This window comes from Drosophila elegans, unplaced genomic scaffold, assembly GCF_018152505.1.
Source record: "Drosophila elegans isolate 14027-0461.03 unplaced genomic scaffold, ASM1815250v1 contig_149, whole genome shotgun sequence".
Classification (NCBI taxonomy): domain Eukaryota; kingdom Metazoa; phylum Arthropoda; class Insecta; order Diptera; family Drosophilidae; genus Drosophila; species Drosophila elegans.
Window position 1 is genome coordinate 16,455,852 of NW_024545513.1, and position 21,674 is coordinate 16,477,525.

General features: G+C 44.5%; 5 protein-coding genes across 8 annotated transcripts; 3 read left to right on the plus strand and 2 right to left on the minus strand.

The window, feature by feature from the left end:
• The first annotated feature begins 5,927 nt into the window (after positions 1-5,927).
• LOC108137698 lies at positions 5,928-11,587 on the plus strand. Of its 4 annotated transcripts, none has more exons than XM_017259573.2 (5): positions 5,928-6,013; positions 6,765-7,029; positions 8,293-9,320; positions 10,421-10,489; positions 10,545-11,587. In XM_017259573.2, the coding sequence occupies exons 2-5, from the start codon at positions 7,027-7,029 to the stop codon at positions 11,137-11,139; spliced, it is 1,695 nt and encodes a 564-aa protein (XP_017115062.1). In that variant the 5' UTR covers positions 5,928-6,013; positions 6,765-7,026; the 3' UTR covers positions 11,140-11,587. The 4 variants fall into 4 exon arrangements, with proteins under 4 accessions (XP_017115062.1, XP_017115061.1, XP_041565904.1 ...); XM_017259572.2 differs by having other exon boundaries at positions 5,932-6,013; positions 6,689-7,029; XM_041709970.1 differs by having other exon boundaries at positions 5,953-6,081.
• Positions 11,588-11,615: 28 nt separating this feature from the next.
• LOC108137697 (probable RNA-binding protein CG14230) lies at positions 11,616-13,839 on the minus strand. The gene is made up of 4 exons (XM_017259571.2): positions 13,565-13,839; positions 13,211-13,500; positions 12,045-13,143; positions 11,616-11,985 (listed from the first exon to the last, which is right to left on the minus strand). The coding sequence occupies exons 1-4, from the start codon at positions 13,740-13,742 to the stop codon at positions 11,819-11,821; spliced, it is 1,734 nt and encodes a 577-aa protein (XP_017115060.1). The 5' UTR covers positions 13,743-13,839; the 3' UTR covers positions 11,616-11,818.
• A 318-nt stretch (positions 13,840-14,157) lies between these two features.
• On the plus strand, positions 14,158-16,317 carry LOC108137754 (Golgi resident protein GCP60). The gene is made up of 4 exons (XM_017259654.1): positions 14,158-14,393; positions 14,450-14,877; positions 15,068-15,574; positions 15,637-16,317. The coding sequence occupies exons 1-4, from the start codon at positions 14,273-14,275 to the stop codon at positions 16,054-16,056; spliced, it is 1,476 nt and encodes a 491-aa protein (XP_017115143.1). The 5' UTR covers positions 14,158-14,272; the 3' UTR covers positions 16,057-16,317.
• A 415-nt stretch (positions 16,318-16,732) lies between these two features.
• On the plus strand, positions 16,733-18,249 carry LOC108137769 (probable tRNA N6-adenosine threonylcarbamoyltransferase, mitochondrial). Its single transcript, XM_017259671.2, has 2 exons — positions 16,733-16,941; positions 17,001-18,249. Exons 1-2 carry the CDS (start codon positions 16,757-16,759, stop codon positions 18,043-18,045), a joined length of 1,230 nt encoding a protein of 409 aa, XP_017115160.1. The 5' UTR covers positions 16,733-16,756; the 3' UTR covers positions 18,046-18,249.
• A 1,663-nt stretch (positions 18,250-19,912) lies between these two features.
• Positions 19,913-21,564, minus strand: LOC108137752 (cdc42 homolog). The gene is made up of 3 exons (XM_017259652.2): positions 21,423-21,564; positions 20,401-20,708; positions 19,913-20,312 (listed from the first exon to the last, which is right to left on the minus strand). Exons 2-3 carry the CDS (start codon positions 20,686-20,688, stop codon positions 20,025-20,027), a joined length of 576 nt encoding a protein of 191 aa, XP_017115141.1. The 5' UTR covers positions 20,689-20,708; positions 21,423-21,564; the 3' UTR covers positions 19,913-20,024.
• Positions 21,565-21,674: the final 110 nt, after the last annotated feature.

The window sequence follows — 21,674 nt, forward strand, 5'->3', positions numbered from 1 at the left end:
GTGTCGCCCAAATGCCATCAGAATTAAAGCTGCCAAAAGCTCGCCCATCAGAAGGGATAATCGCGTGCTTGTGCCACTAGATGGCGCCCCTATCTGAAGGGTTTTGGGTTCCCAGGATTGCACAGGATCCGGCATAAGCTCGTTGTCTTTGAAAAGAATTCTCATTCTTATAATAATCCAATAGAGCTATAAGACTTTTTGCAGAAAGCAAAATTCAAATAATGATATCAGTGCGATAATTTTTAGAACATATATTGAGACTGATTCCAGCCTTTTAAATTAAAACTGCAAAGCTCATGGACGCTTAGTAGCTTTGCCTTTTAAAACTTCAAAACTTTTCACACCCAAGCAAAAATATGCCATATAATAACAGATTTGTAAGACATAAATTTTAATAAATAATAAATGACGTTGTAATACAACTAAAAAATATAAAAACCTTTTAAGCTCATTACGGAAAAATATATGCTCCATTAAAAGGCTATTTGGGAGCTTTTCCCGGAATTTAATTGGAATGCGAAGATTATGGCTTATCAACTAACTAACAGCAATAGCAGATCAAGATGTGATTATGATTTTTCTACATTAAAGAAGATTAGTCTATTAGTCCAATATTTCTAATACAAAGTCTATGATGAATATATTGGCATATATATATATATATATATATATATATATATATATCAAATACAGTCATCCAATTATGAAAATATTCAAACGGTCCCCACAAATTACTATAATGATATACGGATAAATACATACACGCTTGATTTTTTTAATATGCACTCATTGAACCCAAAAATGCTGTCGAATTTTTTTAATGGTGTTTTTAATGCAAAGATATTTGTATGGTTAATTTCTTGTTGGTTGCATTTTTACATAAGTCAATCACATTAATTGTGTACCAAGAATCTTATTGCCTAGTCAATCGCAATATACATGTATCATAGTTTGAAATCTTTCAGTCTTAAGGGATTTAAATAAATGCACCATTATATTTGCGCAAATAAATGCATAATATGTAAGCTCCTTGAATTAGCTAAGAACAATAACAACAATACAGACTGCTCTTGAAGCAAAGGTACAGTGAATTTCTTATTGTATTAATTGTGTACCAAGAATCCTATAGCCGAGGCACTTGCATTCGGCATGTATGTACATAGTTTGAAATATTTTTTAAAACGTTACAAATTGAATTCCAAGAACAATACCCATGGCATACCTATGTAAAGCAGTATGTTTTACCCCCAATGGCATTGCCAAGAATCCGTGGCCGGCGACTCATGCTCATCTGTGTAGCCGTATGTCTATATCTGAGTATCTGTACGTCTGTATCTCGGGACGTTGCCCATAGTGCAAGTATCTCAGTATCTTTGCGCTTTATAGCTATTGGTTTTTGGTCGTTTGCTTGCTGCCGCTTTTCTTTCCGTTTTGAAACAAAAATGAGTACAAGGGTTATTTTTAGAACTAAAATTTTCTTGATTTTTACTCGTTAACATTGCTTACGCTCCGTTCTGTAGTTGCTGTCCATCCCATCCCATCCCATCCCGCCCCCGTTCCCCGAGCTCGAAATTTCCTCCGCTGGCGTCACGATCGTATAATCTGTACGTCTGTATGTGCATCCGAATCGTTATGGTATGCCTGTATCTGTATCTGTATCTGTATCTGTTTCTGTTTCTGAATTCGAATCTGTTTCTTTTTTTGGGTCCGGTGATCTTCAGCGTGGATTGTAAGATCTATCCTCCCCCTATAGCAACTTAAGTAACATTAGTTTCGATAGTTTCCCTGCACCACAGTGATATGTGTGCATGGGAACATGTGTGTACACTTGGAATAAAATCAAAAAAATAATTTGGATAAGCAATGGATTGATGCCTTGGGTTCAGAGAACAATTAATTGGGAATTATAAAGATTGAATATAAATGATCGTGCAAAAAGATCTTAGGTAAATAAGTATAGAATTTTTAAAACTATATTAAATGTAGAATTATAATATGTAGTTTTCCATTCCATTTTATATTGACAGTTTTCCTTTGCTCATTCGAGTTCATTAAATTAGAGATACACTAAATGAAATAGTTAAAAAACGACAACACCCATTGGATAGCTGAAATTTATTAAATCTTAGAATAAACAATCTGTGTTGCGAAACATTTTAAAAACTCTTTTCAATACATATTTACCAAACGTGGATATGTAATATTCCTAATTGCTTAACATATTTAAATAGAAAACAAATTTTGAATCGCAAGAAAACCCTTTTGTTCTATATTACGCAAAAAAATGCGAAATTTGCTGAAGTAATATTAATATTAATATGAGCTCTTTAAGGGTATACAATAACAATAATTATAATTTTACAACCAATACAATGGTGTACAAGTGAAAGTAATTTTGTTATTTTTTAATACCTATAAAAGTGGGCTTATTCATATCCTGCACAATATATAACGCGTTTGGTTGATTTTGTTAAGTGTTTGCATGGACTGACAGATGTTCGGATGAGTGAGTGCATGTGGCCGATTTACATGGGATTGGATGCGATGCTTTTACACAGTACAACAGTAAAACAGTACAACAGTACAACAGCAGCAACCAGATCTCCTCTCGAGATCAGCGGGGAACGTTTAACGAACGTTTTTTTGCCAATGACAGCAGCAACGAGAGTACATAAGATTTATAGTTGCTATTTTTAAAGCGGCGTATTAAGAACCGTAGGCTAGGGCCCACAAACAGTATGCTACCACGGGTCCGAAACGATGCCAACGACAATAACACTTGGCTCGGCCGAAATGGGGGAACTTTACATGCGTTACGATGCGTGTGCCCCTTCTGTGGGGATGGTGTGATGGGTTGTTGAACTCAATGTGGATGGCTGGTAACAATAAATAAGCAAAGATTGTTTCACATCTTAAAATGGTCGATATTACCCTCTTTTGTGACTAAGAATATCCTGGGCCTGTTGGTAAATGGCCACTGTTTTTAAAGATTTTTTCCTGACGTTTTAGTTAGCATAGTAAGCTTTCTTCCTCATATAAGCTGTAGTAAATAAAACACCTGAACGAGGAACCTTATTGTCGCGAACTCGAAAAATGCATCTGGTTATGAAAGAATTTTAGCAAGGAAGATATTACATGTCCCCAAAAACCTCAAGACGATTTTGTTTAAATACAGAGGAAATACAGTGATCTTGAAAAAATAGAATCCGTGCTTACACCCATAAAACCATCTGCAAAAAAGAGGCTGTATTTTTACGTTAGCAATCACAACTGATGAAATATATTGGGTATTTTTCGTAAGCAACTGTTTTTTTTTTTTTTTTTTTTTTTTTTTGTAAAATCCCAAATGCAGCGGTTTTACCCACAACTTAGCCAGCGCAAAGCCCCAACCGATTTTCATCCATATATTTGTGTATGCATTGGGTGCTTCTAAGCACATGCAGATATATGCACTGCCGTCGATCCCGTTCCGGCGAATGTTTATGGTATAAGCAAAGACGAATTACGTTGGGCCGTCGTTATTTGGATTTTGGATTTGCTCGCCACCTTTGACATCCCGTTCCCGCTCGAAAGTTTGCCGATTTTCATTGATTAGTTTGCCTGACTCACGTGTCGAGCGATCCGATCAACGATCACCGATCACCGATCGCACGAAATCTGTAGTGGTAACCAAAACGCCTCACTCTCTTTGGAATTGGATTCGGATTCGGATTTAGATTCGGAATCGGAATCGGAATTGGAATTGGAATTGGATTGGGGTTGGGTGGTGGTGGTGATGGTGCTGGTGGCCGTACAAATTTTACTCACGGCCCCACCGGTATTTTTAATTTTTAGTACATACATATACCGTACACACACAAACACACAGACACACACACACATACGCACACACAGACAGACGTATTAACGTATGCTCTGGCAACGGTCGTATTCTATTTGTAATCCAAAATAAGTGTACGTATCTGTAGCTGTATCTGCATCCGAACTGAACTATGTGGTTCGCTTTACGATCTCTCGTCGCCCACTCTCTTTGCCACTCAGCGAACGCTTTTCATTTGATGTCTTCTTTGTGCTCCGTATCGAGGGTCTTGGACTGGGACTGGGACTTGGACTGGAATCGGGACTGGGTACAGCCTGCAACCTATATCTTAGAGCCAAAGTAGTCACCGATCTGGAGCACCAGAAACCGAATCCGAATCGGAGACAGATCCCAATTTTGGGGCATGAATCCCAGGCGCAAGCTCGAAATCGAGTGGCTCAGCGACATTTATGCGTAGTTTCGATAATCTCTGGACTCTCAAAACAGTGTTAGGCTGGAGCGGGGTTATCTCCGACCCAATGACTTATCACTGTAGCTTGGTAGTTGGTCCGTAAACGCGTCACGACTCGGATTCGATCTGAAAGCCCGAGCCGAGCAACCATTTTTTCATAAGACTACTTTTTTGATTAGACCTCCAAGTTAAAAAACAAACTTCTCCTACGAGGGTTCTGTTCTGTGACCCAAATACAATTTTGTGGAAACAGTGATGAACACTGTTCAAATTTAAAATTATTTAATACTCATAGCCTAAACTTCTACATCCTATCTTGTCTTAATTTATTTCTAATTTGAATAATTAATTCAAATATCTCCGCATTTCCGCAGTTTTTTAAATATTTACCAATAACAATTGTACAAATTAAAATTTGTACAGATTTTTTATATATTTACACCTAATATCTAATTTAAAATATTTTACCAAAAACGCAGAGCCTCAAAATCATTTTTTTTTTATTTTCAGTGAAGTTTATAGTATAATAAATATTGAAAATAACATAGGAATCTAAACAATGTGTTTGTTTCTTTTGGCAGCCATTAACTGCTTAGTTAAAATCATGACTAACACATCGATATTCGAAACATTATATCCTTTTATTTTTTGAGTAAAAATTTTAAATCTTGATCTCCATTGCATAATTTCCTCGTGAAAACCTGGAATCACAGATTAACAAAACTTGTTGGCGAATCTGTCACCTATGTATGTATGTATTTTCCAATATAAACTCTAAGCATAAGATAAAACATTAATATATAGCAGATGCTAACCAATATATTGCTGCAGTGTGGCGGTCTTCGGTATCCTGGTGCGATTTATCCAGTGCTCGAGATGCAGTTTCGCTGCAGAGAGCATCAACCCAAAAGTCGAAACAGAAGCCAACGCATCCACCAACTGCACAACATACTTGTATCTATATTTAGGCTACGACTTTTCCCATTTGGCTCTTCATCGATCTAGAATCTAGATCCATCTCCATCCCATCCCATGCCATACCATACCATACCATACAATACCATACCATACCATACCATCCCGAAGCAAACCGAAACGAACACATGCGCAGCGCAGACGGGAGAAGAGTGATTCCTAGAGTAGGAATCGAATTTGAATCGGAGTAACTGCTTCCCTCTTCGGGTTGTGGATCGTTGGAATCTTGCTTGCTCCGAACCGATCTGATCCGATCCGCTGCCTCCTCCGCCTCCCCCACCTCCTCTTATTCCGCCTTTGCCGCCGTAGTCACTGTCTCTGCCCGATTCTATAAGTAGACGTACGTACATATGTATGTACATACATACTCGTGTATATTTATATATCCGCACATACACACACACACACACATACACACACACAAGCACGTTTAGCGGCACACATGTGCACCGCAGAAGGCATCGCCATCGCCTCTCCGCCGCAATCTACCAGGTTAGAGCAGCGCCGTCCCGTTCCGTTCCGTTCCGTTATGTGCCGTTATGTTCCGTGCCCGAGGAGCGATCGTCCGCCTAACGATCGTAGCGGTATATATATACATATATGAGAGTGCTCGTGTGCCATGTGTGTGTGTGTTTGTGTGCGACTGCCGTTAGTATCGGCAACGGGATCGCAAACAAAAAGTTCAGTTTCAGTTTCGTTGTTGTTTGGTTTGGTTAGTTTTAGTTGGTTAGTTGGAATCTCAGGAGCAGGCGGACTACGGAGAAACGGTAAACGATTGTCCGGCAAAAACGATACCGAGACGCGCGCCTCTTTTTTTCTCTCAGTGCAAATGCAGGTCAGCGAAAGCTTCTCGTGCGTTAGTGGAAGAGAGGGACAGAGAGTCCGTGAGAGCCCGTGCGTGTGTGTGAGTGAAAGAGAGAGGAAGAGTGCAAAACAAGGAGGATCAAAAGGAGCAGCAGCAACAACAGGGACCTGAAACAAACAAAAGCTTTGTTAAAAATAATAATTAATATAAAAATAAAATATATAAATATAAATAATAATTGTAAATGTGCGGTCGGATATTCTTGAGTGTGTACGAAAGGCACATGTGCATCTGATTTCGTGATTTGTTTTTTTTTTTTTGTGGCGTTTCAAAACTTTTTCTCTTTTTATTTTGCGTGTTTTTGTCGACGTTGCCGTAGCCGATGAGCCGCCGTCTGAGGCTAAAAGGTTAACTTCTAAATATTAATAGTCGTTGTCGGTTTGTTGTCAACAACAAAATGCGAGTAACGCCAAAAACAACAAAGAACACAAGTACAAAAATCGCGTTCATTCGTTTATTCCCATTTTTATTTAGTTGTTTCTTGCGCCGTTTCGGTTTTTGTGTTGTTCTTGTTGTGATCCGCTCTTCGTTTTACACATAAACACATACGTATGTATGTATGTACTTTTTTTTGTAGAAAGACTCACACACATGTACAGTTTGTCTATAATCGCCGAGCTTTACTTTAACCGTTAACCGTCAAACGTTACAAGGGTTACGCTGCGTACACACTAGGCCCATTTGAAATGCAAACGACACACGGCCGGAACATCTACAACAACAACAAAAACAACAACAACAACAAACAGAGAAGCAACAAGAGCAGGAGAATCCGCCATTGAAGCACAGGAAAGAATCCGCCGCAGAGAATAGAATAAAAGAGAAGGGGAGAGAAAAAAGACAAGATCCAGCGTTGCGCCTCCTCAGCAAAATCGGGGCATAAAGGAGAAGCTGCTGACAAAACAGAATTCACAAATGGTAAGCAAAGCAACCGAAGATCAGCTTCCAGGGATCACTGTGGGTTGAACAAAAAAGAAGATATCGCCAAGATTCGGAAGTCTTTGCAGATTGGGTCGGAATGCCAAAGCCAAAGCAGTGACAATACTCGAATATCTGTGTTTTCGCTGTGGTTAGTCATCGTCAATTCTGCTGGGGGATCATTTCGAAGAATAAGCTCTTACCAACAGCATGCTACAAGTTCTAGACAAAATTATGACACGTCCAGTTCTTAAATAATTCGGACGGCATCTCCAAACCTTATTCAGCACATCACAATCACGAATTCTGCTTATTCTCAAAAATGAATAGCACGTTTTAGGAACAATTACTTTTAATTTATAAAACCTAATATATAAAACATATATTATCTGACACAAATGTTAGTACACCCAAATCAAGTTGTTAAATATTATATTTTTTTTTATTTATAATCGCCCGAGAGGTGTTCAGAAAAAAATGAAAACGCGGAGTGTCTTGAAGATAATAGTTTGTGTAAATGTCTAAATTATAGTTAAAGGTGGCAACTAGACTTGCCCAAGAACTATTTAAAAAACCAAAAAGAGGTCTGCCTTCTTTTTTGCAAATTTCTCGAAGGCATAGTTATTCACAACAAGGTTGTATTTGACAAAATCATTGCCAAATAAAAAGGCTTCCAAAATATTTTTCAAAACTACAAGCTGCATTATTCATCAACTCATGACCCACTTTCCCCTAATGATAAAATAGTTTACTTTTAAGCACCTACTGCTGCGGACAAAATAATTATAGTTTTTTGAATTTATTTTTTGGTGACAAATATTTTTGCGGGACAAATATTCTTTATTCTTACTTCACATAGGTATGATATTTAAAAATATTTATGTTATAAATTGAAAAAAAGATCAGATATTAAAAACATTTTTAGCCCAATGCAAAATGCTGAAGAACAATGATTGATTGTTTTCTTAAATTGTTATAAAAACTTTTACAGTATATTGAAAAGTGAATTTTAAGGAATTATAAAGTATTTTAATTTTCCCCTAAGAACTGACACCTTGTAAACGGTTTTTGAAACCTGATTTTGTTTATTGGTAAATCAGTTTATTGGAAAACTTTTATTTGAAAATAATTTATAGAAAATGTATGTATGTTATGGAGCACTTGAAATTGTCTCCCTACTATTATTTTGACCATAGCTGTATATCGTGTAATAATCCTGCAATAGCAACACCGATATTAACCCAGCATTACCGATCCCCACAGGAGACGAAGAACCCCCCGCCGGTGACGAGCAGCTATCACCACCAGCGGGCGCCGCGCACGCCGGAATCGTACTTCAATGTGCCGGAGTCGGTGGCCCTGCTGAACATCGTCAAGTCGGAGCGCATCCAGAGCGCGTTCCAGTCGAACCGCAAGAACCATGCCAGCGTGTGGGAGATGGTCGCCGAGGTGCTCAACCGCTTCAGTGCCCGGAAGCGGACGGCCAAGCAGTGTTGCAACCGCTACGAGAACCTCAAGAAGATCTACACGCAGCTGAAGAAGAACCCGGAACGCCATGTGCGCCGCAACTGGCCGTACATGTTCCTCTTCAAGGAGATCGAGGAGCAGCGCGGCGAGTGCTGGGGCTCCAACGGCAAGCGCCTGGCGCTGATCTCCAAGAACCACAACGAGCTCTCCTATTACCAGCGTCGGCGGCAGGCGGCCGAGCTGGGCGTGCTCCTCAACAAGGATAACCTCACCCCGCATCAGCACAGCCTCCTGCAGAGCCTGAGCCAGAGCCAGAGCCACTCGCATGCCCACTCCACGGACTCCTCGCAGAGCGGCAGCAAACTGGAGCGCTTCCTGCCCAACCATTTTGTGGAGGCGCAGCTGAACGAGGTGCCATGTTCGGTGGGTGTTGCAACTGGCGTATCCGGTGGCCTATCCGGAGGTCTAGCCGGTGGCCTATCTGGTGGCTTACCCGCCGGCGTTTACGACGAGAATCCCCTCCAGATGCAGGTGGCGGCCGCAGCCGCCGCTGCCGCAGTGGCCGCTCACAAGCGGCACGAGCTCCAGATGGCCAGTGTCGGCGGTGTTCAGATGGCCACGCCCGGGGACGACGATGAGGACGAGCCCGAGCGTCCTGCATTTAAAAGCCACCTTCACGGTCTGGGCCATGGCTTGGGTCACGGCCTCGGTCACGTGCCCATGGACGACCCCGGCGAGGCACCCGACTTTGAGAAGGACTGCAATGGAGCCCTCAACATGCACCACCAGAACAACAACCACCATGAAAACAACATATCCATGAAGTGAGTACATCAACAGGCCAAGGGGTATTAACTGAGAATCTGGGGTCAGTAGATGGTTGCTCCGTGTGTTTAAGGTGGAACTGTAATGTGGTTTATGGTACACTTAAGGAAATCAATAGTCAAACAAATGTATTTTATTCTATTTCTATGCTATGTACAAAAGGTTTTCATTGTACAAAAATTTAAATTTTTAGTCATTAAATTAAAAATTCCAAAATTCCTTAAATTTAAAGTTTAAAAATAACGAAGACATAATTTTTAAGGGGGTAATCTCAGTGTCAGTTTGAAAATCGATGTTTAAGACTTGAAAAGTAAATTTCAAAGTGCCCGACATGATAATACCCTCTCCTCCGTTCATGATTATCAATTGCATACTTTTTAGGAACACACTGGGCAAAAATAATTCTAGTGGCCGTGAAATTTTTTAATTAAAAAATAAACAGAGATTCAAATCAAGAGATATATTTCGATTGGCCATTAACTCTTTTAATTCTTCTAATGGCAGATTTTTGTTATAGTCGGTTTTATAACGATAAGGACCTTTTTATAATTCAGCTACATGCGATTATATAAAAATCTGCTGTCTAATTAAATAGCTGTCATAGGAAAGATCCGAAAATATATAACTTTTTGAAAAAATCCACATAACCTCATTATTTTTGAACATATAGGCATAAAAAATAAGTCTAAATACGTTTTGAAAAATACTACATTTTTGTTATAGCTGTAAGGTTATATAAACTCCGGATTGACAAAGATTGATCTTTTCCTAGCTATAATACAAAATTAAAATGAGAGTTGTTTACGTATAAAATTCGAACTGGCATACGTATCGTATGAGTAATTTTTGGTGGAAACATTGAGACATTAATATATAATTGATTGGGGATTGCATACCAAAGTATGTTTTCATTTAACCACTCGTTTGTACACATTGCTATTTGTATAGTTACATAACTATTTTTTATAGTTACAGAACTATGCACTTTGGGCAATTTGACCAAGCCAATTTAGTTGTTATTTTAATATCAAGTGTTGGCTCAATTAGTAGGCACAACTGTAAGACTATCGAGACTAGCTCCATGCTCTTCTGCCCACAGGTCGGAGCCACTGTCGGAGGGCGAGTTCAACCCGGACGACATCCAACTGATCCAGACGAACTACAATGGGTAAGCAGGAAGCTAGAGATTCCCGTTCCCCTCTAACATCCGTCTTGGGTTGCAGGGCACAGAACTACTATTCGCCGGGACTGGATGCAAATATTCTGCACCCGGACGTGATCGTCGATACGGACAACCTGTCCGACTGCTCCTCGTCCACCACGCTGAAGAAGAAGCGCAAGATGTCCACCTCCACCGATGGCGACAGCACCAACTACGAGCTGATTGAGTATCTGAAGCGACGCGAGAAGCGCGACGAGGAGTTTCTCAAGCGGATGGATGCCCGCGAGGACCGACTGATGAACCTGCTGGAGCGCACGGTGGTGGCCATTGAAACGTTGGCCGTGAAACGGACACTTTCGCTTCCCGTGACGGCCAAAGAGCGGACCCCCGATCACTGTTCTCCGCCACCAGAAGGGCATTTTGCAGCGTCCTCATTACAACCCGCTGAGCAGTCCAGTTTGGAGCGGATAGGCATACCGCCAGCCGATAGCAGCAGCAGCAGCTCCATTACCATCGGGAATCAGAATATGGATGATGGTCACGTCATTGATGTGCCTGATGATAGCGATAGTGGTGGCGATCCTCAGGTCAAGGACACGGCTGTCGAAGTCCCAAAAGCTGGAGATGAGGAGCGAACCGATGCCAAGCAGACATAGGATACAACACACACCAACACACACACACACACACAAACCCACACACACACACAAACACCCACTAGATTAACGCTCGCTAGACCTACTTAAACCTTCCACCCATAATCCCTCCCCACCAACAATCCCGCACGGATTGCGAAGGAGGAGGACACAGTGCCAAAGAAGAGCCACGTCTCGAATTTTTATTGAGATTGCCATGTTTACTTAGAGAGCCCACGAACTTAATGGAATGTTGAGCTTGAGCAGCGCAATTTTTGTTGCAGCAATAATTTTAATTTAAATTTTAAATTTAATTTTTTTAATTAGCTTTTAGTTAGGCGGAACCCCACCTCCGGATGCCAAATGAATCTCAACACAGCAGGATTCTCACCGCTACAATAATCTAGTTGGAGCTGCAACGGGGCTCAAATGCATTTGTGCAGCAACTTAAGCACAATCATTTCTTTTTTTTGTAATCTAGATAAATACATGTACGATTTAAAAAAAAAAGAAGAACAAATGTGGTTTATTTTACAAAGGATTAAGGATTAAAACTACAAACTAGGCATGCCCTGGCTTTCACTTTGTCACTTTTTGGCCAATGTTTCGCAATACTTACGCACGAATAGAGCATTTGAAATTCGGAGAATGCCAAATTTTAATTACCGTAGAAGTTATTCTAAGGATCAGCCCAAGGGGACTATTGTTTCGCTTTCTTATTGCGGTACTGTCTGATGTCCTTGCTGGGCAGGTTCTTCTTGGTCTTGGCGATCTTGTTGCTGATGAGCAGTTTCAGGCGGTTTCGCACCTGGTCGTAGTCAGCCTGTTCAACCTCCGTCTTTGCGGACTTGAAGAACTTGGCGCCCTCTGCAGTAAATGATGCATGAGTTCGGTTAGAGGAAAACACCGGTTGATGCTGCACTCACCTTTTAGCCGAGGATCGTTTTTGGGTATGAAGAAGGACTCCAATTTGATCTTGCTCTTCTTCTGCTTGGTCTTCTTCACTGGCTGGGCCTGATTTTCCTTGCTGTCCTCCGGCTCTTCTGGCTCTTCTTGGACCGGTTTCGCCTCGTCCTCGCTGTCGGACGAGTCGTAGGAGAAGGGATTGAGCGTGTCCAGGCCGAGCTTACTGGCGGAAGCCTTGCCCACCAGGATCTTCTCGTGGCCCAGCTTCTCCAACTGGTCCTGGCGCTTGGCCACCTCCTCGTCGGGGGCGCTGCCAAACATGTCCAGCAGACTGAAGCCCTCGCCCCGGGTATTGAGCGAATGCTTCAGGGTGTCGGTGACCATGTAGAAGGCCGTTTTCGAGACTGGAGCCTGGACTGCGACACTACTGGTGCTGGCCTTTACATCCTTGGTCTTGGGATCCTCCTCATCCTTGGGCAGCTTCTGGCGCACTAGCTTCTGATGGTCCTCCTTGGCCGGATCGAAGCGCAACATCTTTTTGCCTTTGACCGGCTTGCCATCATTGGCACCGGCAATCTTGTGGCCCACAACCTGCTCCAGAATGTCCATCTGCCACTGCCGCTCGCTCTCCACCGGCTGTGGCTGATCGCCAGAGCCCTCCAGCTCCGCATCCTGCTCCTCCCCCTCCTCCTCGTCCACAAAATTGGCTGTGATACGAAAGCGGGGATCTATGCTCTGTTTGCTTTGCATCTCCACCAGACGCTCGCCCTTCTTGCCCTTGTGCTGCGGCAGGACGATCTGCTCGGCCTCCTCCTCGTCCTCGTCGCCCTCGAAGAGATCTCGTTTCTGTGACTTGGCCTTTTGGGCGGGCTTTGTCTCCTCCTCCTCGTCGTCGCTGAACTTGATCCTTTTTGCCTGGCTGCCTTCGATGGATATCGCGGAAAGTGCCTGTTGGATGGCAGACTTCTTCTGCTGGTGTCCCTGTCGCATCTTGTTAAGCGACTCAATGCGCTTCTGCTCCGCCTGGCTGACCTTGGCGTCCGGAAGCTGCTTGGCTGGCTTGCGGTGCTGCTCGATGACGTGGAGCGGCTTGGCGTCATGCTCCTGCTGTATGACAATCTGCATTCAGGGGAAAGAAAGGCGATTAAGATGACACGAAATGGCAAAACGCTGAGTGAATTCCCACCTTGCCATTGTGCATGGAGTTAGCGGCTCGCTTCTTGGTGATCAGCAGCTCCGGAGCGATCTCGTCGTCGCCGATCTCCTCGTCATCGCCGAAGACCCTGCGCTTGTTCTGGTTGCTTTTTGCCAGCAGCTGGGAGCTTTCCGCAAACACCTCGGTCACGACTGGTTCGCCCTGTTCCCGTCGCTGGTTCTCCTCGCGCTCGCGCTTCAGTCTGTCCAGAAAGGACTCCTTGGCCAAGGAGACCCGCAGGTGGTCCCCATGCAGCTTCTGCCAGTTGAGCTCGTTGACGCCTGCAAAGTGACATCTTGTTTATCGCATCGCAATGCAGCCCGTGAACCTTTCCGGCCAACTTACAGTACTGGGCATCCTCCGTCTGCAGGGTGACGAAGGCGATCACCTTGGTCGCTCCATCCTGCTCCTTCCGCTTCAGATCCACATGCTCCACATGGCCGTAGTCCTGGAACAGGCCGCGCATGTCCGCCTCCGAGGTCCTGGACGGCAGATCCGCCAGGAAGAACCGGGTACTGCCCATCTTTAAATTCACTTTTCAGTATTTACAAAAATCAAGACGATTTCAAGGCACGTGTAGAATTCCGGCAACAATAACAATACCAGTGTGACCATTGTAACGTACACACTTATGCATTAAAATAACCAAAAAATATCAACTACAGTCAGTGCTGCCAAGGCTAAAATAGGTTAAAAACAAATGGTGGAAAAAACTATATCCAAATGTAAGAACACATCCAAAAAAAAATTAAAGGGCATAAGTGTTTGTCGTTATAGTTCTTCATCTTATGAACATTTTAAATACATCTAATGGTCAGCTTTCAACCAATTAACTTTTTTTGAATGTTAAAATGCTTATAGCCAAATAGTGATCTGATCTGCCCCAGGCAGTGTTGCAAAACGCCTTGCACACGACTACTCCGAGCCCGCAGTGCAGCTGGTCACACTGACAGCAGACGTCACATTCTATTATTTTGTTTTGTTTTGTGCGAAAAGTTTGCAGGCAAAAGTTTGTCAGCGAGCGTGGAGAAAGATACCACAAGCGACGGCAGAATGGCTAGCGGGATAAGCAGCAGCGGAGCGACAGCGTCGGCGGACACGACGCCACCGTCGGCGGAAAAGTGGGGCTTCCCCCTGATGGAGCTCTACCGCCTGGCATTCGCGTTCTACAAAAGTGAGTGAACTTTATTCCATTTGCCAGCATTTAAATGTAAACCCGCCCGTTTGCAGGGAACTCGGGCAAGGCCATCCACCTGTCCTACGAGGACAACCTGAAGCTGATCGCCTTCAAGCAGCAGGCGGCCCTGGGTCCCTTCAACACGTCCCGGGCGCCGGCGCTCGGCGTCCTGGACGTGATCGGACGTGACCGCCAGCAGCACTGGCAGCTGCTGGGCGAGATCACCCGGGAGCAGGCCATGGAGGGCTTCGTCGACCTGCTGGACACCATGTGCAGTGCCTTCCGACCGTATATTGAGGCCGTGCGACAGGATCGCGACGAGACGCTGCGCAAGGAACTGCGTCTCATGGAGCTGGAGAAGGAGGCACGCGAGCGGCAGGCGAACGCCCAGCAGGAGCTGCTCGAGGAGGGCTACAAGGAGGAGCTGCAGCGCCGGCAGTTGCAGGACGCCCTCAACAAGCAGACGTATCAACAATTCAAGGTAGAGCCCATCGATTTTTTTTTGCCACGCGATGCCGGGCCCCTGCACCTGTTGTTGTGGTCAATAATGCATGGCTATTGCTAGGGTCCGGCCTTGCCCGGGGGGTCTCGGACATTGAAAGGGGGTCATGACCCAGTTCCCAGGCAATTTAATTTCCAACCCCACCTCCTAATCACTCCTCCATCCACAGTTGTATGCCGAAAAGCAGTTCCCCGGGAACCCCGAGCAGCAGGCCGTGCTCATCCATCAGCTGCAGCGGGAGCACTATCACCAGTACATGCAGCAGCTCCATCTACAGAATCAGAACCAGCTGCAAAACCAGAATCAGAACCCTGAGGAAAAGGGTCACCAGGACAGGGGGCTGGAGGACAACGCCCCTGGCAACAACAACAATAGCACTACCGACTTGACGCACGCCATGGAGGCGCTAAAACTGGGTGACATGGAAACCCAACAGCAGCAGCAGCAACAGCAGCAGCACCACCACCACCACCAGATGGCTGAGCAGCAGCACGGTCATGTGGAGCAGGTGGAGGGCATAGTGCAGGATCAACTGGGCGAGGAGGAGTACGACGACTACGTGATGATATGCCCGGCCAAGATCTGGACTCGTCCCGACATCGAGCAGTTCAAGACTGAAGTGTCTGCCGGCGATGGCGACGGCGTCATTACCATTGGACACGGCGACACGGTTACGGTGAGTGGCCAGTCAGTACTTTTTTTAAAGGAGGGGCGGTTCTTGATTCGTACATTTCGCAGGTCCGTGTGCCCACCAACATGAATGGCAAGTGCATCTTCTGGGAGTTCGCCACGGACAGTTACGACATCGGCTTCGGCATCTACTTTGAGTGGGCCAAGCCCGTGACCAACGAGGTGACGGTGCACGTGAGCGATTCCGACGAGGACGAGGACTGCGTGGACGAGGACTACCTGTCCACCACCGAGGACCTGGAGTCGGGTTCGCTGTCGCAAGAGCGCGGTGCGGTTAGCAACCCGACTGCGGCCCCCAAGCCACCCATTTCCATTATCGTGCCCATCTACCGGCGCGAGTGCTACAACGAGGTGTACGTGGGCTCTCACTCGTATCCGGGCGAGGGTGTCTACTTGCTGAAGTTCGACAACAGCTACAGCATCTGGCGCTCCAAGACACTTTACTATCGCGTCTACTACGAACGCTAAGAGGCCAAAATGTATTTAATATCCACTAACTTAGATGAATCCTATTTTCTATACGACCGGCTCATGTGCAAGTCCCGATTCCGGAGTTTGGTGTTATGTTTACGTTTTATGCATTTCCGGAAAATAACCATATACATATTTGCAAACCGGCGGGTGGCATTTTCTAACAAAACCAATATTATTTATTATTTAGTTGTAAACCGACAAAGACAAGTCCAAAATTCAATTTGAAACCAATAAACCAATAACAAGAAAACTGTAGATATTCAATTTTTATATTATTTACCGAATGTAGCAAATATGTGTTATTCCTGCTCTTAAATCAGTATAAGTATCAGTAATATATCAAAAATGGTTCTTAAAAGATGAAAATAAAAGTTTTATACCTTTGCTTGGTTTCAGATTTGACTTCGGTTAATACGAAACTTAAGACAATGTTTAATCAAAAATATAATGGAAGCAACTTTTAAACATTTTTTTATATTTTTTATACTATAAACTATATGGGGCGGTATAAAATATTTTCAAAAAAGGATTAATAAAGAAAGAAAGGTATATTCTTGGGCACTTTACATTTTTCCCACTACTATTTTCTTGTCCGCAGCTGTATTTAAAAACTCATGTGAGGAGGATTGACACAAACGGTCCCACCATTTACTGGTCCAGTGCTCGCTGCCGCCGCCTGGTCACACTGGCCATTATGCATGCACTCAGGTGTTCAGCCGGCAATGGAATAGGAAATGCCATCGGAGGAGGGATCCGCAGAACCCTTAGCTATGTCCTGGGCATCGAGACCTCCTGCGACGACACGGGCATCGCCATCGTGGACACCGCCGGCCGGGTGAGGTCGAATGTGCTGGAGTCCCAGCAGGAGTTCCACACCCGGTGAGTGTGTACAACTGCTAACAAATTGTAGCGGATGTTATTAACCAATTTGCTTGCAGATACGGCGGCATCATTCCACCCAGGGCCCAGGATCTGCATCGTGCCCGCATCGAGTCCGCCTACCAGCGCTGCCTGGCGGAGGCCCAACTGCAGCCGGAGCAGCTGACGGCCATTGCGGTGACCACGCGACCCGGACTGCCCATGAGCCTGCTGGTGGGGCTGCGCTTTGCCCGCCACCTGGCGCGTCGCCTGCAGAAGCCCCTGCTCCCCGTGCACCACATGGAGGCGCACGCGTTGCAGGCCCGCATGGAGCAGCCGGAGCACATCCGCTTCCCGTTCCTCTGCCTGCTGGCCAGCGGCGGCCACTGCCAGCTGGCGGTGGTGCACGGCCCCGGTCGCCTGGCCCTGCTCGGCCAGACGCTGGACGACGCGCCCGGCGAGGCCTTCGACAAGATCGGGCGACGCCTGCGTCTGCACATCCTGCCCGAGTACCGCCTGTGGAACGGCGGGCGGGCCATCGAGCACGCCGCCCAGCTGGCCAGCGATCCGCTGGCCTATGAGTTCCCGCTGCCGCTGGCCCAGCAGCGCAATTGCCACTTCAGCTTTGCCGGCATCAAGAACAACTCGTTTCGTGCCATCCGGACGCGAGAGCGGACGGAACGAACACCGCCGGACGGAGTGATCAGCAACTACGGTGACTTCTGTGCCGGCCTGCTGCGCGCCGTCAGCCGGCACCTGATGCACCGCACCCAGCGGGCCATCGAGTACTGCCTGCTGCCGCAGGTTGGGCTCCTTGGCGACGCCCCGCCCACGCTGGTCATGTCCGGCGGGGTGGCCAACAACGACGCCATCTTCGCCAACATTGCACACCTGGCCGCCCAATACGGATGGCAGAGTTTCCGGCCATCGAAACGCTACTGCTCCGACAACGGCGTCATGATCGCCTGGCACGGCGTGGAGCAGCTCTTGCGGGACGGGAAGGGCAGCCTGCGCTTCGACTACGACCACATCGACGTCCAGGGCACGGCGGGCTTTGCCGAATCCCACGAGGAGGCCGTGACCGCGGCGGCCCTCAAGTGCAAGTGGATACAGCCACTGGGCTAAAACGTCCGCTTTTATTTTCTTTTTTAAATTTATGAAAAATTAATTGTGCCTTGATTGCACTTCCCGACAAGTTAGAGTAAGGTATTTGTAATAAATGTAAAGTTGTTATTAAAGGGAAACAAAATCCTTTGAATTATAAGCTATAAAAAATAATTTCTTAATTTCAAAATAAAATAATGGCTATATATAGTCAATTCAAAGTAATTTATTAGAATATAGCAATTCATTATTAAAAACATTGTTAAGCCAAAGAAAAAACGATTCATTACTTTTTAAATAAAAAATAAAAACATTTCAGAACACATTTTAAATTGAGGTAGCTCTGCGGTTACATTGAATTAGACATTTAAAAATATAGAAAGAATTGCTAAAAATGGATTTGTTTATTGTCTATATGTATTTTGGTAATCTAATTCGGAAATTAATTCCATTTAATTGCCTCCTTGTCATAAGTGATTTAAGACCACTAGTTTCCTTGCCAACTTTGCTTAGAATTGCCAAACCCATACGATTTGAATTCTGTTTTAGAATCCATTAAGATTTACTTGCTATAATTTATGTGCACGTTTACCTTGTTTAAATGTTACCCATTAGACCCAATTATATAGAGCAAAACATCGCAGAACACAGGACTTTGTAAGTAATCTTCCCCATCACTTACAAGTTCTCATTTTCAATATTAATTAATTCATTCATTTGTTGGTTAACCTTTTAAAAACTAAGTTTTGGGATTTTCTTCGCTGGTCATTCGAAAAAATTGTCAACACAGAAAATGTTTTCGTTTTGGATTTCGGTTTTATTATAAGATATTATCTGAAATCAATAATGTTAAATCACTATGGTCTAGAAAAAAAATGTAAAAATTGATAATGTATACATATAAAAATATTAAAAAATGCATTAGTTCGTATATTCTTTTCTTCTTTGTTGTTTTTTTACTGAACTACAATACAAATTTTTTCTTGCTGTTGCCGTTTTTTTTGTTGTTTGTTTTTTTGTTTTATTGTTATACTTTATGGATTATACATATTTAAATATATAGAGATATATATTTATATAGATTGTAGATTTCAGATGTATGTTTGTGGTTGCAACGCCTAGTTCTGTTTCCTTTTAATTTATTTTTAATCATATTTCAATACTCATACTCTTAGTTTTATTACATAATAAGCTTCACTTTCATATTTGCATGCTAGCGAATTCCTTTCTACCTCCGTTGTTTGAACATTACGCCATCAGTTATCATAAATATTTTATTTAATCTTCGCGACTTTGCTTATTTTTCACATTGCTGTTTATATCGACTGATGCAAAACAAAAAAAATTGCATGGTTCTTCACGTTCTTCCTTTTTTTTTTTTTTTGTTTGTTCTATTCTGTTTGTTTAGTTTTTTGTTTTATTATACGTTTATAATTTGTTGTTCCTTCTTAATTCTTGTATATATATATATATATAAAGAAATATATATAAATAATTTGTTTTCGCTATATTGATATTGTGTTTTTTTTTTCTCTCTTAATAAGAAAATTGCGCCAAAAACAAGAATGCGAGCAGAAATGAAGTCTGGATTTTGATTTGATTTCACTTGCTGGGCGGGATGATTAGGTCCTGGCTGGGATCGGGGTTGAAGTTTGTGGGGCGGAAGACTGTCCCGGGTTAAAAGCAACTGCCCAGTTAGCTGGGACAGTGTTTAAATCATAAAATCCGACGATATTTTAGGCTGATCATACGGACACTACTGACACAAATACGGATAATGAAAGAAATAGACAGAGACAGAGACAGAGAGACGGACATGGGCAGATGGAGGGCACTACTGGACTGGACTCCGGCAGAAGCGATTGCAGAATAACATAATTAAAACATATATGTTATATATGGGTATATATTGAACGCTTCTCGACGGGAGGCTGAAGGAGTCATTGCGATAGTACTTGAAAGCCAGAAACAAGGGGACACATCATGTGGGAGGAGGAGAATTATAAGAATTTGCACTTCCTTTTCTTTGTGGGCTCTGGCGGCTCCAGGGCGGCCAGGATGGCCTCATCGAATACATTTTTCAGACCCTTCTGTGTCAAGGCCGAGCACTCCACATACTTGACGGCCTTCAGCTCCTTGGCCAGCTTCTCGCCCTGCTCCATGGTGATGGGCTTCTGCTTGTTCTTGGCCAGCTTCTCCAGCGTGCTGGTCTCGTCACGCAAGTCGATCTGTGTGCCCACCAGCAGGAACGGCGTCTTTTGGCAATGGTGTGTGATCTCGGGCACCCACTGCGGCATGGACATTAAGTGGGGTTAGTTTATTTTCGATTGGAAACGGAAACGAAAACGAAAACGGTGGGACGTTTGCCCATCTTACCTTCTCCTTAACGTTCTCAAAGGAACTGGGACTGACCACCGAGAAGCAGACGAGGAAGACATCCGTCTGTGGGTAGGAGAGCGGACGCAGCCGATCGTAGTCCTCCTGTCCGGCCGTATCGAACAGGCCCAGTGTGTAGGGCTCGCCGCCGATCATCACGGTGACCGCATAGTTATCGAACACCGTGGGCACGTACTCCGAGGGAAACTTGTTGGTTGTGTACGAGATGAGCAGGCAGGTCTTGCCCACGGCTCCGTCGCCAACGACCACGCACTTGATGGTTTGCATGTTGTGCAGTTGGATGACTCCTGTCGTATGTAAGGAGTAGAGAGTAGGGGATAGAGCGTAGGATTAGTATCCGGTGGGATTAGTTGGTCACTATGTGTGCAGGAAGGGATTGCAATTAGGGTGCGGTCCTGGTTCACTCCTGCTCCTGCTCCTGCCAGAGTGACCGTTCGTCGGCAGCAGGGCCTTATCTATGCGGAGCAGCGGGCATATCGGCATATCTAGCCAGACCGAGCGATGACTCAAGCCGAAGAAAGAATGGAAAGCAACGGCGCACACAGATAAGCCGGACGGTGGGACGGGCATCAGAAAATTCTGATTGGGACACACACGGGCGTAGCGAGTAGGCTGCACTGGTGTGGGTGTGTTAGTGTGCCAGTGTGTGTGTCCGAGCGGTGCGTGTTCACTTAAATGCAGTTTTTTTTTACTGCACTAGCTCTTTGCCAACTTTATTGCACATATAACCAGCAGCAGATAGCTGCTAGTCTTAACTTGTTTTCCCCCGCAATCATGCGCATGATAAAAACTAATGAAATTTGGAACCAATTATTTATCACACACACACACACACACACACACACCGTCGCACAAACCAATCCACACACACATACATGTATTCACAGGCCCGTCATCGACGTTTCGTTTTCGTTCACTTTTCACTGGTTAATTTCTTAACTTCGTTCTGGCTTTTTGCCACTGCTCGTTGGCCACCTGCGACAGGCGCGTTTTCTACTTACAGTTTATGGAAAATTGCAACCGCTTGCAAGTCCGTTCTGTTTTCCGCTTTTCTGGGCTGGGCTCGATTCGTACGGAAAACTACTATTGCCTTTTGTGTGTTCGTGTTCTCTCTCTCCAGCGAGCTGTTTGCGTGCGAGTGACTAGCGCGGCGTTGCCACCTAGTCGCAGTGCTCCCACCCGGCTTGCCGATCTGGTATTTTTGAATGAACCGTGCAAATGAGGGGACTCTGTATTTTTTGATGTCTCTAGTT

Coding starts and splice junctions, on each gene's coding strand:
- LOC108137698 (XM_017259573.2), top strand. Junction 9,321..10,420: donor GAAAACAACATATCCATGAA/GTGAGTACATCA, acceptor TTCTGCCCACAG/GTCGGAGCCACTGTCGGAGG. Junction 10,490..10,544: donor ATCCAGACGAACTACAATGG/GTAAGCAGGAAG, acceptor CTTGGGTTGCAG/GGCACAGAACTACTATTCGC.
- LOC108137697 (XM_017259571.2), bottom strand. CDS start 13,742: ATGGGCAGTACCCGGTTCTTCCTGGCGGATCTGCCGTCCAGGACCTCG. Junction 13,501..13,564: donor GACGGAGGATGCCCAGTACT/GTAAGTTGGCCG, acceptor GTCACTTTGCAG/GCGTCAACGAGCTCAACTGG. Junction 13,144..13,210: donor ACTCCATGCACAATGGCAAG/GTGGGAATTCAC, acceptor CCCTGAATGCAG/ATTGTCATACAGCAGGAGCA.
- LOC108137754 (XM_017259654.1), top strand. CDS start 14,273: ATGGCTAGCGGGATAAGCAGCAGCGGAGCGACAGCGTCGGCGGACACG. Junction 14,878..15,067: donor AGACGTATCAACAATTCAAG/GTAGAGCCCATC, acceptor CTCCATCCACAG/TTGTATGCCGAAAAGCAGTT. Junction 15,575..15,636: donor GACACGGCGACACGGTTACG/GTGAGTGGCCAG, acceptor TACATTTCGCAG/GTCCGTGTGCCCACCAACAT.
- LOC108137769 (XM_017259671.2), top strand. CDS start 16,757: ATGCATGCACTCAGGTGTTCAGCCGGCAATGGAATAGGAAATGCCATC. Junction 16,942..17,000: donor CAGCAGGAGTTCCACACCCG/GTGAGTGTGTAC, acceptor ATTTGCTTGCAG/ATACGGCGGCATCATTCCAC.
- LOC108137752 (XM_017259652.2), bottom strand. CDS start 20,688: ATGCAAACCATCAAGTGCGTGGTCGTTGGCGACGGAGCCGTGGGCAAG. Junction 20,313..20,400: donor TTGAGAACGTTAAGGAGAAG/GTAAGATGGGCA, acceptor TCCATGCCGCAG/TGGGTGCCCGAGATCACACA.